Source organism: Oncorhynchus masou, chromosome 3 (assembly GCF_036934945.1).
Source record: "Oncorhynchus masou masou isolate Uvic2021 chromosome 3, UVic_Omas_1.1, whole genome shotgun sequence".
NCBI lineage: Eukaryota > Metazoa > Chordata > Actinopteri > Salmoniformes > Salmonidae > Oncorhynchus > Oncorhynchus masou.
This window is the reverse complement of record NC_088214.1, coordinates 7,900,207-7,916,216: the sequence shown is the minus strand read 5'-3', so window position 1 is coordinate 7,916,216 and position 16,010 is coordinate 7,900,207. Positions and strand designations below refer to the sequence as shown.

At 41.3% G+C, this 16,010-nt stretch overlaps 1 protein-coding gene across 1 annotated transcript; it reads left to right on the top strand.

Annotated features, from left to right (window-relative positions):
- The first annotated feature begins 3,220 nt into the window (after positions 1-3,220).
- calr3b (calreticulin 3b) lies at positions 3,221-11,228 on the top strand. Its single transcript, XM_064930015.1, has 9 exons — positions 3,221-3,400; positions 3,969-4,070; positions 4,406-4,609; positions 5,981-6,075; positions 6,171-6,380; positions 7,040-7,153; positions 9,007-9,150; positions 9,769-9,861; positions 10,106-11,228. Exons 1-9 carry the CDS (start codon positions 3,313-3,315, stop codon positions 10,301-10,303), a joined length of 1,248 nt encoding a protein of 415 aa, XP_064786087.1. The 5' UTR covers positions 3,221-3,312; the 3' UTR covers positions 10,304-11,228.
- Positions 11,229-16,010: the final 4,782 nt, after the last annotated feature.

Sequence of the window (16,010 nt, the reverse complement as noted above, 5' to 3'; positions counted from 1 at the left end):
TACCCAGACTACTTGCATTGCCCCCCCTTCTTTGCTGCTGCTACTCTTATCAATGGAAACAGGATGCACCTGAGATCAATTTGGAGTCTCATATCACATGGTCTGAAGACTTATGTAAATAAGGTATTTATGTTTAAAAACAAATTCTGAATTAGCTAAAATGTAAAACAAAAAAAAAATTTTGCTTTGTCATTATGAGGTATTGTGTGTAGATTGATGAGGAAGAAAAATAATTTAATCATTTTTAGAATAAGGCTGTAACGTAACAAAATGTGGAGAAAGTCCAGGGGTCTGAATACTTTCCAAATGCACTACATTTTACATATTGTTGTGGTTAATTTCTTTACTATCAAACGAGGAGAGACAAACTGATCACACAAGTCAGAGTTATACTTAAACTAAATCTTGATTCACTTTTTAATAATAGTGCAGGTCAATACAACGCACACACATAAAGGGAATCGATTGAGTGCTCTATCATAATGTTGGCTGGTCGACGATTCACGGTCAAATGATTCGTTGAGAGCACCGGGACAAAAGTACAAAGGTCTTTTATGGCCAAGATACACCCCTTTCAACCTACATGACGAACAACAGATCTATAGAATGGGTCACAAGGTTAAGATTTGTATGAAAGATACCTATGATACATAGCAGACAGTATCTGCTGTGTCAACAGTTTTCATTGTATAGAGACCAGTTTCTGGCCCTCCGACTCCAAACTGGAGTCATCTCTCTCTGGTACGGTATAGAAAAGCAACATTAACCCATGCTCTTGAATTCTCTTTAGGTTTTATCACCCAACATACATTGTAATTCTCCTGTCAGTGTTATCTCCCATCCTCAGTAGAACACACACACACACAATAGTTAAGAATACTCTATTCTGTCGAATAAAACAACCATTTGATAAAAGTATTATAACATAATCTTACAATTTTCCCTCTCACAGTATACATTTGACATTTTATTACTGAACAAAAATATAAATGCAACATGTAACAATTTCAATGATATTACTGAGTTACAGTTCATATAAGGATATCAGTCAATTTAAATGGATAAATTAAGACCTACTCTATGGATTTCACATGACTGGGCAATGGCATAGTCGTGGGTAGCCACTGGGAAGCCAGAGCCAGCCAATCAAAATGTGTTTTTCCTTACAAAAGAGCTTTATTACGGACAGAAATTCTCCTCAGTTTCATCAGCTGTCCGGGTGGCTGGTCTCAGACGATCCCGCAGGTGAAGAAGCTGGATGTGGAGGTCCTGGGCTGGCGTGGTTACATGTGGTCTGTGGTTGTGAGGCTTGCTGGACATACTGCCAAATTTTCTAACACAACATTGGAGGCGGCTTATGGTAGAGAAATTAACATTCAATTCCTTGGCTAGAGTTCTGGTGAGGACCAACACTTTACATGTTGCCTTTATATTTTTGTTCAGTATACAGTACCAGTCAAAAGTTTGGACACACCTACTCATTCAAGGGTTTTTCTTTATTTTTACTATTTTCTACATTGTAGAATAATAGTGAAGGCATCAACACTATGAAATAACACATGGAATCATGTAGTAACTAAAAAAGTGTTAATAAACGAATCAAAATATATTTTACATTTGAGATTCTTCAAAGTAGCCACCCTTTGCCTTGATGACGGCTTTGCACACGCTTGTTATTCTCTCAACCAGCCTCATGAGGTAGTCACCTGGAATGCATTTCAGCTAATAGGTGTGCCTTGTTAATTTGTGGAATTTATTTATTTATTAATGTGTTTGAGACAACCGCTGTGTCTTTGTGAGACACAGAGTAGGTGGACGGATGATCTCCACATGTGTGGTTCCCACCGTGAAGCATGGAGGATGAGGTGTGATGGTGTGTGGGTGCTTTGCTGGTGACACTGAGATTTATTTAGAATTCAAGGCACACTTAACAGGCATGGCTACCACAGCATTCTGCAGCAATATGCCATCCCATCAGGTTTGCGCTTAGTGGGACTAGTGGGACTTAGTGAAGCGAGTTGAGAGAATGGCGGTCCTCATGAGAGCCAGTTTCATCACAGTGCTTGATGGTTTTTGCGACTGTACTTGAAGAAACTTTCAAAGTTCTTGACATTTTTCGGGTTGACTGCCCTTCATGTCCTAAAGTAATGACGGACTGTCGTTTCTGTTTACTTATTTGAGCTGTTCTTGACATAATATGGACTTGGCTTTTTAGCAAATAGGGCTATCTTCTGTATACCACCCCTACCTTGTCACAACACAACTGATTGGCTCAAATGCATTAAGGAAAGAAATTCCACAAATAAACTTTTAGCAAGGCACACCTGTTAATTGAAATGCATTCCAGGTTACTACCTCATGAGGCTGGTTGAGAGAATGCCAAGCGTGTGCAAAGCTGTCAAGGCAAACATGGGCGACTTTGAAGAATCTCAAATATAAAATATATTTGGATTTGTTTAACACTATTTTGGTTACTACATGATTCCATATGTGTTATTTCACAGTGTTGATGTCTTCACTGTTAAACTACAATGTACAAATAAAGAAAACACCTTTAATGATTAGGTGTGTCCAAACTTTTGACTGGTAATGTACATACATATGTAACAGTATAACTTTAGACAGTCCCCTCGCCAATACCCGGGACCCTCTGCACACATTCACAACAGTCACCCGCGAAGCATCGCTCCACAAAAGCCGCGGATCTTGCAGAGCAAGGGGAACCACTACTTCAAGGTCTCAGAGCAAGTGACGTCAACGATTGAAACGCTATTTAGCACGCACCACCGCTGACAAGCTAGCCGTTTCACATCCGTTACACATACATAATACAGTACCAGTCAAAAGTTTGGACACACCTACTCATTCAAGTATTTTCTTAATTTTTTAGTATTTTCTACATTGTAGAATAAGGCTCAATCTAACCATGAATCTGATTTTAAAAGTTGTTGTATTTGAGCTAACCCTAACCCTTTTCCTAAGCTGCTACGTTAATTATCATAACCTGCTGCATAAATTGTCCTAACCTGCTATGAAAAGTCAATTTTGACATAAACTCTGTACTATCAATTCAAAACAATTTACCACTGGATCAGCGGAATTTAGTTTACCGGAAGAGGAATGACCGAGCGTGTGTTTCGTGGTCTCATCTGATTGGTTAAGGATGATAGCGTTTGAACCAATGAGAGGCAGACATCTGTTCACTCGAGCAACTCCGAAATTGCTTTCCCTTCCTTGTCATTCAATGAAATCACAAGACATTACCTGGAAGAGTCTCTTTTGAGGACAACGTTTAAGCTTTAGGCGGTCAAAATGCAGGTCTTGGGATCATTCGCGATAATTCTGTCCATATTTTCTGTTCATTCTACCGTTTATTTCCAAGAACAATTCCTTGATGGAGGTAAGTTCGTTTTATTTCTTACGTTCCACCCTCGTCTAGAAACGTTAGCTAGCTAGCCCACTTACTCAGGCCATGCACGAGTTTCAAAGATGGACCTGGAAATGTGTTGTCACACTGCCTTCTCTTCAATTTAACTGTATGCTGCATATTTTGTTGCACATGTATTACTTACATGTTAATGCTAGCTATATTGCTACATATTGAAAGAATTTAGCTTTGACAATGTAACATTTGCAGACTTAGTTAGGTAACTACAGTCACGTTAGTTAGGCTACACTGGTCTATTCAGACAGAATCGTGAGTTCCATTTGTAACATTTGACTCACCATACCTAATCATCAAGCCATTTGTTTTTGTGTATGTCATCAGAGAAGTGGCTAGTGACACTGTTAAAATAAAAACTGAAATTAATGTTTTTGCCCTTATAAGATGGTGTCCAGACTGTAAAATTACTGTGTTTGAGATGGAGAAGGCCTTGAGCCATATTTTACACTGTAAGGCGACGGCAGTGACTGGTCTTAATTTTTGATGATTCTGACTGTTCATTGGTTGGTGTATCTTTCTGCAGATGCCTGGAAGACTCGCTGGCTGGACTCTAAGCACAAGGCAGACTACGGAGAGTGGAAACTGACAGCTGGTAACTTCTATGGAGATGCTGAGAAGGACAAAGGTTAGTTCATTATTGCCTCCTGGGTCGATGACCTTACTGGGTCAGTTTCTTTGTTTCCTGGGTCAGTGCTGCCTATCAGGGTTTGGAGTCATTTCAGGAAGTGAACTGAAATTCCTACACTGGTTGTAGCTTTTCGGTTTACTTCCTGAATTGATGGAATTTACCACAATTCTGCAGCCTGCTGTTTGTCTGGTGTCTTGAACATGTTCTGTTATTAACTAAGATACTGATAATGGCTGTTGGTGATTTGTGACTATTGTGTTGTCAGCCACTATGACTGTTATACAGGGAGTATTCATCAGTGTTAACATGCATCACTCTGGCTGTGTCCCCAGGTCTACAGACGAGCCAGGATGCCCGTTTCTATGCCGCATCGGCCCGCTTCAAACCCTTCAGCAACGAGGGAAAGACTCTGGTGATCCAGTTCACTGTGAAACACGAGCAGAAAATTGACTGTGGTGGCGGTTATGTCAAGGTGTTCCCCTCCACCCTTGACCAGGCTGAGATGCATGGAGACTCCCAGTACTACATCATGTTCGGTAGGGACCTCTGTCTGGTCTTATGGGCAGTGCACTGGGGTGTATTCATTAGGGCACATCATAGAACATTGTAGCCAAACATTTTGCAACATAAACAAAAGTTTTTTATATTATACAAATTCGGGTAGGTCCCTCCCTGTTTTTGTTCCATTTGCTTCCATTTGGTTAGTGAATACACACAGGAGTTTTTCCTAAATTTAACACATTGTGACATGACCAGGGAAAACTCTGGGTTCTTATTGGAGTCTATGAGTAGGTTTATTTCCTAGTCTAATAACATGGGCAGGAACATCAGGACGTGTGTGACGATGACTCAATTATATTGGACAACTTTGTGGTGATAGGATGGAAGGTCTCTACTAGAGGTCGACCGATTATGATTTTTCAACGCCGATACCAATTTATTGGAGGACCAAAAAAAGCCGAGCCGATTTCATTATTTTTTATTTATTTGTGTATCTTTGTAATAATGACAATTACAGCAATACTGAATTAACACTTTTATTTTAACTTAATATAATACATAAAATATATTTAGTCTCAAATAATGAAACATGCTCAATTTCATTTAAATAATGCAAAAACAAAGTGTTGGATAAAGTAGAAGTGCTGTATGTGCCATGTAAAAAAACAACAACATTTAAGTTCATTGCTCAGAACATATGAAAGCTGGTGGTTCAATATTCCCAGTTAACAAGTTTTAGGTTGTAGTTATTATAGGAATTAGGACACGTCGACTATTTTCTCTACAACATTTGTATTTCGTATACCTTGACTATTGGATGTTCTAATAGGCACTTTAGTATTGCCAGCCTAATCTCAGGAGTTGATAGGCTTGAAGTCATAAACAGCGCTGTGCTTCAAGCATTGCTAAGAGCTGCTTGCAAACGCAGTAAAGTTTGAATGAATGCTTACTAGCCTGCTGCTGCCTACCACTGCTCAGTCAGACTGCTCTGTCAAATCATAGACTTAATTATAATATAATAAACACAAATACGAGCCTTTGGTCATTAATATGGTCAAATCCGGAAACTATCATTTCAAAAACAAAACGTTTATTCTTTCAGTGAAATACTTAACTGATCTGTATTTTTTATTGAACGGGTGGCAACCCTAAGTCTAAATATTGCTGTTACATTGCACAACTTTCAATGTTATGTCATAATATGTAAAATTCTGGAGAATTAGTTCGCAGCAAGCCAGGTGGCCCAAACTGTTGCATATACCCTGACTCTGCGTGCAATGAACGCAAGAGAAGAAACACAATTTCCCTAATTAATATCGCCTGCTAACATGAATTAAATTCAACTAAATATGCAATTTGCACCTCTAGTGCTAATTTGATCATACTCTGTCCTGCAACCTGTACAGGCCCTGACATCTGTGGCTACAGCACCAAGAAGGTCCACGTTATCTTCAACTACAAGGGCAAGAATCACCTCATCAAGAAGGAAGTCAAGTGCAAGGTAAGGTGCTCTCGTTTTGAGTTCCGTCCTCTGATTACCGTCTCACACTCACACACACCTACTTTAACCTAAGCGATCTCTCTCCCCCTCTTCAGGATGACGAGCTGACCCACCTGTACACGCTGATCCTGAACCCAAACCAGACCTACGAGGTGAAGATCGATAATGAGAAGGTTGAGTCAGGCACTCTGGAGGAGGACTGGGACTTCCTGCCGGCTAAGACCATCAAGGACCCCGAGGCCAAGAAACCCGAGGACTGGGACGACCGCCCCAAGATGGACGATGCTGAAGACACCAAGCCAGAGGTACAACCGCTGTCTTTAAACACCATGTGGCACCAAGCCTATTCAAATCAAACTTTTATTTAAACTGCATTTAGATCAAATGAAGACACTTTACTGTAAAATACACCCAGTAAAAGAAAGTAGAGGACAGATGCCTCATTATTACTATAGTCAGTGCAGGAGCTGGGTGTATTTTATTTAACTAGGCAAGTCGGTTAAGAACAAATTCTTATTTTACAATGATGGCCTATCCCCCCACCGGCCAAACCCGGATGACGCTGTGCCAATGGTGCACCGCCCTACGGCCGGTTGTGATACAGCCTGGAATCTAACCAGGGTCTGTAGTGATGCCTCTAGCACTGAGATGCAGTGCCTTAGACCACTGCGGCACTTGGGAGGGGCTAGTAGCAACATCTCAGATGTTTCACTGTTTGAGTTCCTGTTCTTCTGATAGACTATTCAACTCAGAAGTATTGTGGAGCTCCTGCTCTTAAATATAAACAGGACCAGAGTAGCTACACCTATTTTCGTCCAAGTCTTATATTATTATCATTGGTTTTACCATGATATGGTGAGGCTGACCTCGACGTGCCATAGCAGGAAGCCATTTTTATATTGTGAGCTGTGTCCAGGATTGGTCCAGTAAGCTATACTGTAGTAGTAAATGACTGTTGTTCCAGGACTGGGATGTGGCTGAGAACCTCCCTGACCCTGATGCCAAGAAGCCTGACGACTGGGACGTGGACATGGATGGAGAGTGGGAGCCGCCTGTGATCACCAACCCAGAGTACAAGGTTTGTGTTAAACTAGGCTGGGGCGGTGATCAGTGATCACACTATACCAGTGTTCCTCAACTCCAGTCTACAAGCCCAGAACAAGTGTACCTAATACAACTAATCAAAGGCTTGATATATGTAGTTTGACTCAGATTTGTTCGTGTGGTTCTAGGACAAAAATGTGCAATGGATGGTACTCGAGGACATTAGTTGAGAAACACTATCAGCTTATCAAACTGAACCAAGAGGAGTGTTTTCAGCTAATTTGTCAATGAGATGTGCTTAGCCAGAGTGGTATTCAAGACCGCAACGTTGTAGAAACATGTTATTCTTGAAAGGGAAGTTCTAGCAACATTTTTGCAACAGCTTTTGTTGCCATTCAGTTTTTGAAGTGGAATGGAGGAAGTTGTTTCCTGAAATAATGCCACACTATTTGGACCGTTTGTTGCAAAACTGGTTAGCACTTAACCTTTGCAACTGGCACAAGTTGAGGAAGACTCTATAGACATTATCACACTGCATTGTTCTTAGCCCCAGGCCCAGATGCATTGTTCTTAGCCCCAGGCCCAGATGCATTGTTCTTAGCCCCAGGCCCAGATGCATTGTTCTTAGCCCCAGGCCCAGATGCATTGTTCTTAGCCCCAGGCCCAGATGCATTGTTCTTAGCCCCAGGCCTAGCTTAGCCTGTGTTCACACAAGCATTTTTTTACACTGGGGTAAGTATTCACGTTTATCCCAAAGCCCTGGGATAACGGACAAGCGACCAACATTTTTACTTGGCATTTTAGTCATTTGGTAGAGACACTTATCCAGAGCAACTTACAGGAGCAATTAGGGTTAAGTGCCTTGCTCAAGAGCACATCAACATATTTTTCACCTAGTTGGCTCGGGGATTTGAACCATCAACCTTTTCAGTTACTGGCCCAAAGCTCTTAACCACTAGACTACATTTTGTCTCTGACATGCGACCAATGTTTACTAGAAACTTAGTAATGCAATTTCCTCTTGCATCTGGACCAGCATTTGATTTCCAACAGTGATGGTTTTTGCTGTCTGACCTCGGAAACTGTTTAACTTTTGATATGCGATCTCGCCCCTGTACAGAGATGAATCAAATCAAACTTTATTTGTCACATGCGCCGAATACATAAAAGTGTAGACATTACCGTGAAACGTTTACTTACAAGCCCTAAACCAACAGTTCAGGTTAACATATTTGCAGTGAATGCTGTGCGTGAACGAGAGCAACTTTTCTGATCCAGGCGAAATCCTACAACAATATTGTTATCGTGGCTATATCCAATTAAATGTCGACATAAAAGCTATGAAAAGTGTTTGCTGCCCTTCCAGCAGTTGCTTTAGTTGGGTAAGTACGAAGACATTAGCCAACCTGCATGGCAAACCATTTTTGTTAGGCATAGCAACCAGTTTTTGCATGTATTACAGTATTTTGATCAGATTGAAGGATGAAATGGTATGATTTTACTGATCAAATTAACTTCCATATGTAAATTTAAGTTTCAGTGCAGCTTTTGTGATTGGACAGTGAGCATGCTAGGCATTGTTTTTGACCCTGGCTATATTGGCACCGTGTTTCTGGGGCTAACTCCCACTTATAAAATGTGCAAGAGTGAACTAATCGGGCTAAAATCTTCCTTAGAGCAGGGCCAACTAGCCCACTTATAAAATGTGCAAGAGTGAACATTCGCTTAGCTCCGGGCTAAAATCTTCCTTAGCCCCGGGCTAAAATCTTCCTTAGCCCCGGGGCTAAAATCTTCCTTAGCCCCGGGGCTAAGGTGCAGGAAGAATGCCCCTACTGCTTTTTAAAAACAATGGCTCAGACTAAAGCAACAGCCATGCGTTGTCTGCAGGGAGAGTGGAAGCCCAAGCAGATTGACAACCCTAACTACAAAGGAGCCTGGGTCCATCCTGAGATCGATAACCCAGAGTACGCCGCTGACTCTAACATCTACAAGTTTGACGACATCAGTGTCCTGGGCCTGGATCTGTGGCAGGTGAGACTGGACACCACAGAATTTTAAATATAACATAATACATTATACATTATACATCTTTCAAATATGCATTATTTAATAAAATGTATGCATTTTAATGGTGGACACCTGTGAGAAACTCCTATTTTTACCCTCAAGCTTTACCTAACCATGTGACCTTGCCAAGAAACTCCTGAGGGGTTTACTACTAAGGGTCTTCGAAGTGAGCCGACTTCAGTTCGCTTACTACAAAGCAGGGGTCAATGAGCTGGCCAGCTAACGTGCCTAAATATATTTTTAAAAATATGAGCTTGAAATGGGAACGATCTAGCGGACTCGACAGTCAAAAACACACATTGACGTTTAGCTTTTATTAATGACCCTGAAGATTGGTTCTGGTTGTTTATCAATGTTAGCTGGCGAACCCCCATTGAAGTTGCTGTGTAGTAAGCTAAGCTAACTGAAGCTGGTTTGTTTTAGAAGACTTCCTTTGTACTTAACCCCTATGGCCTTATGACTATCTACAGTAATGCTAATTGTAGATAGTAGGGCCTTTTTCCTGGTCATGTGAAAAATAAATAGCTTTTAAATTTTTTTTTATCAATGTAGTTAAGACACCAACATGAGTTTCTTTTTCAGGTGAAATCTGGCACAATCTTTGACAACTTCCTGGTCTCAGATGATGTGAAGGAAGCGGAGGAGTTTGGAGCTGAGACATGGGGTGTTACTAAGGTATGTGATAACTAGACTGTGTTGAACTGGCTGGTCTTCTATTCTCCTATGAGTGTGCATTCCCAATATTAACACACCGTGTTTCAGTTCATCAACCAATCAACTCCTTGGTTATTTGAATTGGGTGTCCTAGTGCTGAGCTCGAGCAGAAACTTTGAACATGCCACCTACCACAATAAGGCTTCCAGTTCACTGTCAATACATGTCCGTCTACTGTTACCACCCCTCTTTACACATGTCACAGGAGCCAGAGAAGAAAATGAAACAGGAGGAAGATGACAAGAAACGTAAAGAGGAAGATGAGAAAAACAAAGAACAAGCCACTGAGGCAGAAGAGGAAGGTGAGGACGAGGAAGGTGAGGACGAAGAGGATGAGGAGGAGGAGGAGACTCCAGAGGAAGGAACTGAGGAAGAAGAGGCTCCAGAGAAAGATGAGCTATAGGCTGGCTTGGACACGAGTGTCTGTCTGAATCCCAATTCAACCCCTAGCCACTACATCCTAGTCTCTGGTGTAGATCTGAGAGATTCGGGGAGGATGTCCACAATTTGACTACAATTCCAACAGAGATCTACACAAGTACCTATGAGCTAGGGGTTGATTTGTGATTTTAGGGTGTGTCCCGCTCTGGCTCTACTAACCAGGGAGTTATCATGGCTGCTATGCATCCATCCCCTGAGAAGCCAATGGGTCCATTGAGAGTTACAAGCTTTACTGAAGTGTATCCCAAATGGCACCCTACCTCTGATATAGTGTAGTTTTGACCAGGACCCCTGGGTTAAAGTATTGCTATATATAATATATTATGTGATCGGGTGCCATTTGGGATACAGATTGGGTGATATTGGACTTAGTGATTCACACATCAGCTTGTATGTTTATAGGTGAGTTTTGTTTCCCTTATCCAGATATGACATTCATAGGTCCTCCCAATCCAGTATGTCATGCTTAATTGTGTAGTATGTTCAGTGTCTTTATATCCAACAGCAGTTAATTTACTTTTGTACCGTATAACAATGCTATATTCCCCTTGTCCATCGGCTCTGACATTTCTTTTCCGACTCAACTTAACACACCAAGATGTTCTCTGCTCTGACGTGATTCACAAAGTCACTGGTTGTCATCGTTTGGAAATAAATTTGGTTCTTGTACCACTGAATGTTTGTAAAGCGCAACATATTTCTCAACATGCCTTCTCATCCACCTGGCACTTTGTCATTCACATCAGCTCATTGTTATTCTACTGGGTTCTCATTACATCAATTTGTTTCGCACTGAATTTTCCTCACTGTTTGTTTGTCTTTACCTTTTGTTTCCATACGTGTTCAATGCGATTACTTGCTTGGCCAATTAAAACAGTTGTTGGGTTCTCTGTGTTTTGATGAATATTGTGAAAGATTAGTAATTTATAAATTGTCCCTCTTGTTCAACGCTGTGACTGTCAAATGCAGTTTAAGTTTCTGCTTTGAATTTGAAAATTCCTTCCCCCCCCTTGAAAGTATGGTGATTGTTTGATAGTTGAATGCCGTTCTATCCTAACAATGCCAAGGATCTGTTGGACACCAAACATATAATTGCTGTCATGTCAACCCCATGTTGTACAGCAATGTCACCTAGTAATGCACACTTTTCTTATAACAATGTTATTGATACCAAAGTTGTATTAAAATAATTTAACTGAGGTCTTATTATTGACCCCTACATATTATACTGAAAATAGTGTTTGATATTAGACACAGTAGGAAAAGCAATCTGAGAAGTGTCTTACTCACGATCAACCAATTAGATTAATTAAAAATAATGAAACGATTTTTGCCACGTGGGTGACGACACAATGAATAACACTGGCGGTTTATCGCTTTGGTGCCATTTTACATGTACATTTTCACAACATGGTACAAAACTCTAAACTGATCAAACGGCAGTTGTTTCAAAACTCTTTATTTTCAATTGACTTAAGTACAACAGTCACGTTTTCACATCGCAATACATGTTCATATAAAGTAATTGCCTTTCGCAATGCAACGCTCACATTACTTTTGATAGGATTCTCTTTTGTTAATATAGATTTTACTATTAATCCGACTGCTCCTAATCGATCACTTAAACATTTGGTAAACCTATACATTTACATATCTGGTTTGTCTCCTACAGATTTTGAGAACTACATAATGAAAATGTATGTGAAGTACAAACAAGTGTGTGTATATATATATACTTGAATCTACTATGATGACTTATGATTGTACTTCACAATACGCTTTTTTTTTAATCTGATATTGACAATATTAGAGACGTGCTGTTAACAGTGCAGTAATACAATACCAGTGCACAAATAAAGTCAAAAACAAAGAAATGCATCCCCTACACAGTAAACATGTATCCAAAAAAACAAAGTTGCTAAAACTGCATTGGCTAATACAGAACTGTAATATATTTACGTAGCAGACGCTTTTATTGAAAGTGAAAATAGTCCACACATTTTGGTATTAATCGAACCCACAACTCTGGTGCTGTAAGTGCCATGCTCTTACAGTATCACATGTATTTATATAGCCCTTCTTACATCAGCTGATATATCAAAGTGCTGTACAGAGAACCCAGCCTAAAAACCCAAACAGCAAGCAGAAAGGCTCCAGAGAAAGGCCAAAACCTCGAGAGAAACCAGGCTATGAGGGGTGGCCAGTCCTCTTCTGGCTGTGCCGGGTGGAGATTATAACAACATGGTCAAGATGTTCAAATGTTCATAATATGTATGAACTGAGCCACGTACAGGACCACTACAATACATACGTACAATACTTGATTAAAATACAGGTGGAAGATGTATGATCGCCACTCCCATTAAAGCGAACCACCCTCCTTCAGGCCATGGATGATATGGGGGGTGATAAGTGCCAGTTTTAAGCCTCGTGAAGTTACTGATACCTCTCACCAAGTCACCTAATGTCTTCCTAGCGCCATAAAATACCACCCTTGAATTAACATGGAATGTCAATGGAGGCAAGTTGTTTTCTAAGGCGTCGCACTGCCGACACGTTTATCTTTATGTACATATTCTTTATCCCCTTACACTTGTGTGTATAATACAGTAGTTTTGGAATTGTTAGTTAGATTACTTGTTGGTTATTACTGTATTGTCGGAACTAGAAGCACAAGCATTTTGCTACACTCGCATTAACATCTGCTAACCATGTGTATGTGACAAATAAAATTTGATTTGATGATTTGATTTACGTCATGTTCATGTCACGTGACACGTACACGTAATGTAGATGTGGTGTTCGAGTCATCTTATGTGTTACTGATTTATGTGTTAGTTTATTAAGACAGATCTTACCATGAATGGGCCTCCCAGGTGGCGCAGTGATCTGCATCGCAGCACTAGCTGTGCCACCAGAGACCCTGGGTTCGCGTCCAGGCTGTCGCAGCCGGCCGCGACTGGGAGGTCTGTGGGGGACGCCCAATTGGCCTAGCGTCGTCCGGGTTAGGGAGGGTTTGGCCGGTAGGGATATCCTTGCATGCTAACCAAGGTCGCCAGGTGCACGGTGTTTCCTCCAACACATTGGTGCGGCTGGCTTCCTGGTTGGATGCTCGCTGTGTTAAGAAGCAGTGCGGCTTGGTTGGGTTGTGTTTCGGGGGACGCATGACCTTTGACCTTCGTCTCTCCCGAGCCCGTACGGGAGTTGTAGCGATGAGACAAGATAGTAACTACTAATAATTGGATACTACGAAATTGGGGGTAACATTTTTTTAAATAATAATAATTGTTGATTATGCTAAAATAGGCATATCACCTCAATCACCTCAAAAATGATTAGGCTAGTTGATATCGCAGCCAGCCACCATTACTGTGTAGATTACCATTACTTTCTCATACAGACACAATGGCTTCTTTGTTGGAGATAGCCCTATTCAGAAATAAGAGGTGGCCTAGGTCTCTAGTGGCGCATTCAAAAAAACTCTGAACTCGGCAATCTCTGACTTCCGACTTCAGACAACTGGGAACTCGAAAAAAAAAATGAGCTCAGAATGGGAAAAATAGTTTAGAACGGCCATCCAACTCGGAATTCCAATTCTGAAACTCGGGCAGCTTTCTCTGACCTGAAAATCACTGATGTCATGATTTGACTTAGTTTTTTCCCCAAAAGTTCCCAGTTTAACAGACACAATCACTGTCACCATACAAGACATTTCTGTGGAGATGTTTTATGGTTAAACTGGTGGTTTATGGTTGAACTGAGGGGGTATGTGAGAATATAGGCCTAAACCCTGTTATAGAGAAGGCCAAAAAACTGATGCTACCGATTGTTTGCTTAACCTTAGAAAAAACAACGGTCCAGATTATATAAAGAGATATCGGTATTAACAATGATTAACTCCACAATTATGTACATAGTCTACAAGCCTATCAAAGGTATTACTCAGCCTCAACATCACAGGAAAATGTGTTTGGTTTATTAAATGCTCCGCAATTTAGAATATTAGTGGTAGCCTATGCCTACCGCAAAAGAAAAAAAACTATATAGAATCGCATGGGTCTATGCAAAGACCATACAGCTTATCAGATACTTTTTTATTCAGGAGAATCGCATTGAATCAAATCAAATCACATTGTAATTGTCACATGCGCCAAATACAACAGGTGTAGACCTGACAGGGAAATTCTTACTTACAAGCCCTTAACCAACAATACAGTTTTAAGACAAAAATGTGTTTTAGAAAGTATTTACTAAAATAAACTGAAGTTAAAAATGTTTTTACAAAAAAGAAAAATAACTAATAATTATGGAGCAACAATAAAATAACAGTAGCAAGGCTGTATACAGGGGATACTGGTACAGAGTCAATGTGGAGGCTATATACAGGGGGTACCGGTAGAGAGTCAATGAGAGGGGGTACCGGTAATCAATGTGGAGGCTATATACAGGGGGTACAGAGTCAATGTGGAGACTATATACAGAGTCAAGTCAATGGAGGCTATATACAGGGGGTACCGGGGGTACAGAGTCAATGTGGAGGCTATATACAGGGGGTACCGGTACAGAGTCAATGTGGAGGCTATATACAGGGGGTACCTGTACCAATGTGTATATACAGGGGGTACAGAGTCAGTGTGGAGGCTATATACAGAGGGGAGGCTACTGGTACAGAGTCAATGTGGAGGCTATATACAGGGGGTACCGGTACAGAGTCAATGTGGAGACTATATACAAGGGGGTAGAGTCAATGTGGAGGCTATATACAGGGGGTTCTGGTAGAGTCAATGTGGAGGCTATATACAGGGGGTACTGGTACAGAGTCAATGTGGAGGCTATATACAGGGGGTACCGGTGAGTCAATGTGGAGTCAATGTGAATGAGGCTATATACAGGGGGTACCGTAGAGTCAATGTGGAGGCTATATACAGGGGGTACTGGTACTGAGTCAATGTGGAGGCTATATACAGGGGGTACCGGTACTGAGTCAATGGGGGTACCGGTGAGTCAATGTGGAGGCTATATACAGGGGGTACCGGTACAGAGTCAATGTGGAGGCTATATACAGGGGGTACCGGTACAGAGTCAATGTGGAGGCAATGTGGAGGCTATAGGGGGTACCGTCAATGTGGAGGCTATATACAGGGGGTACCGGTACAGAGTCAATGTGGAGACTATATACAGGGGGTACCGGTACAGAGTCAATGTGGGGGGTCACCGGTTAGTCAAGGCCATTGAGGTAATGTACATGTAGGTAGAGGTGAAGTGACTATGCATGGATAATAAACAGAGAGTAGCAGCAGTTAAAAATGGGGGGTGGGGTGGGGACAATGCAAATAGTCCAGGTAGCCATTTGATTAGCTGTTCAGCAGTCTTATGGTTTGGGGGTAGAAGCTGTTAATTAAGAATCCTTTTGGACCTAGACTTGGCGCTCTGGTACTGCTTGCTGTGCGGTAGCAGAGAAAACAGTCTATGACTATGGTGGCTGGAGTCTTTACCAATTTCTGGGGCCTTCCTCTGACACCTCCTCCCTATAGGCTGTCTCATCATTGTCGGGGATCAGGCCTACCACTGTGGTGTCGTCGGCAAACTTAATGATGGTGTTGGAGTTGTGCTTGGCCATGCAGTCATGGGTGAACAAGGAGTACAGGAGGGGACTGAGTACTCACCCC

What these genes read in the sequence shown, in the direction of transcription:
- calr3b (XM_064930015.1), top strand. Translation starts at nt 3,313, where the DNA reads ATGCAGGTCTTGGGATCATTCGCGATAATTCTGTCCATATTTTCTGTT. An exon ending in AGATGCTGAGAAGGACAAAG is followed by an intron (nt 4,071 to 4,405) that starts GTTAGTTCATTA and finishes CTGTGTCCCCAG; the next exon opens with GTCTACAGACGAGCCAGGAT. An exon ending in TGGGCCTGGATCTGTGGCAG is followed by an intron (nt 9,151 to 9,768) that starts GTGAGACTGGAC and finishes TTTCTTTTTCAG; the next exon opens with GTGAAATCTGGCACAATCTT.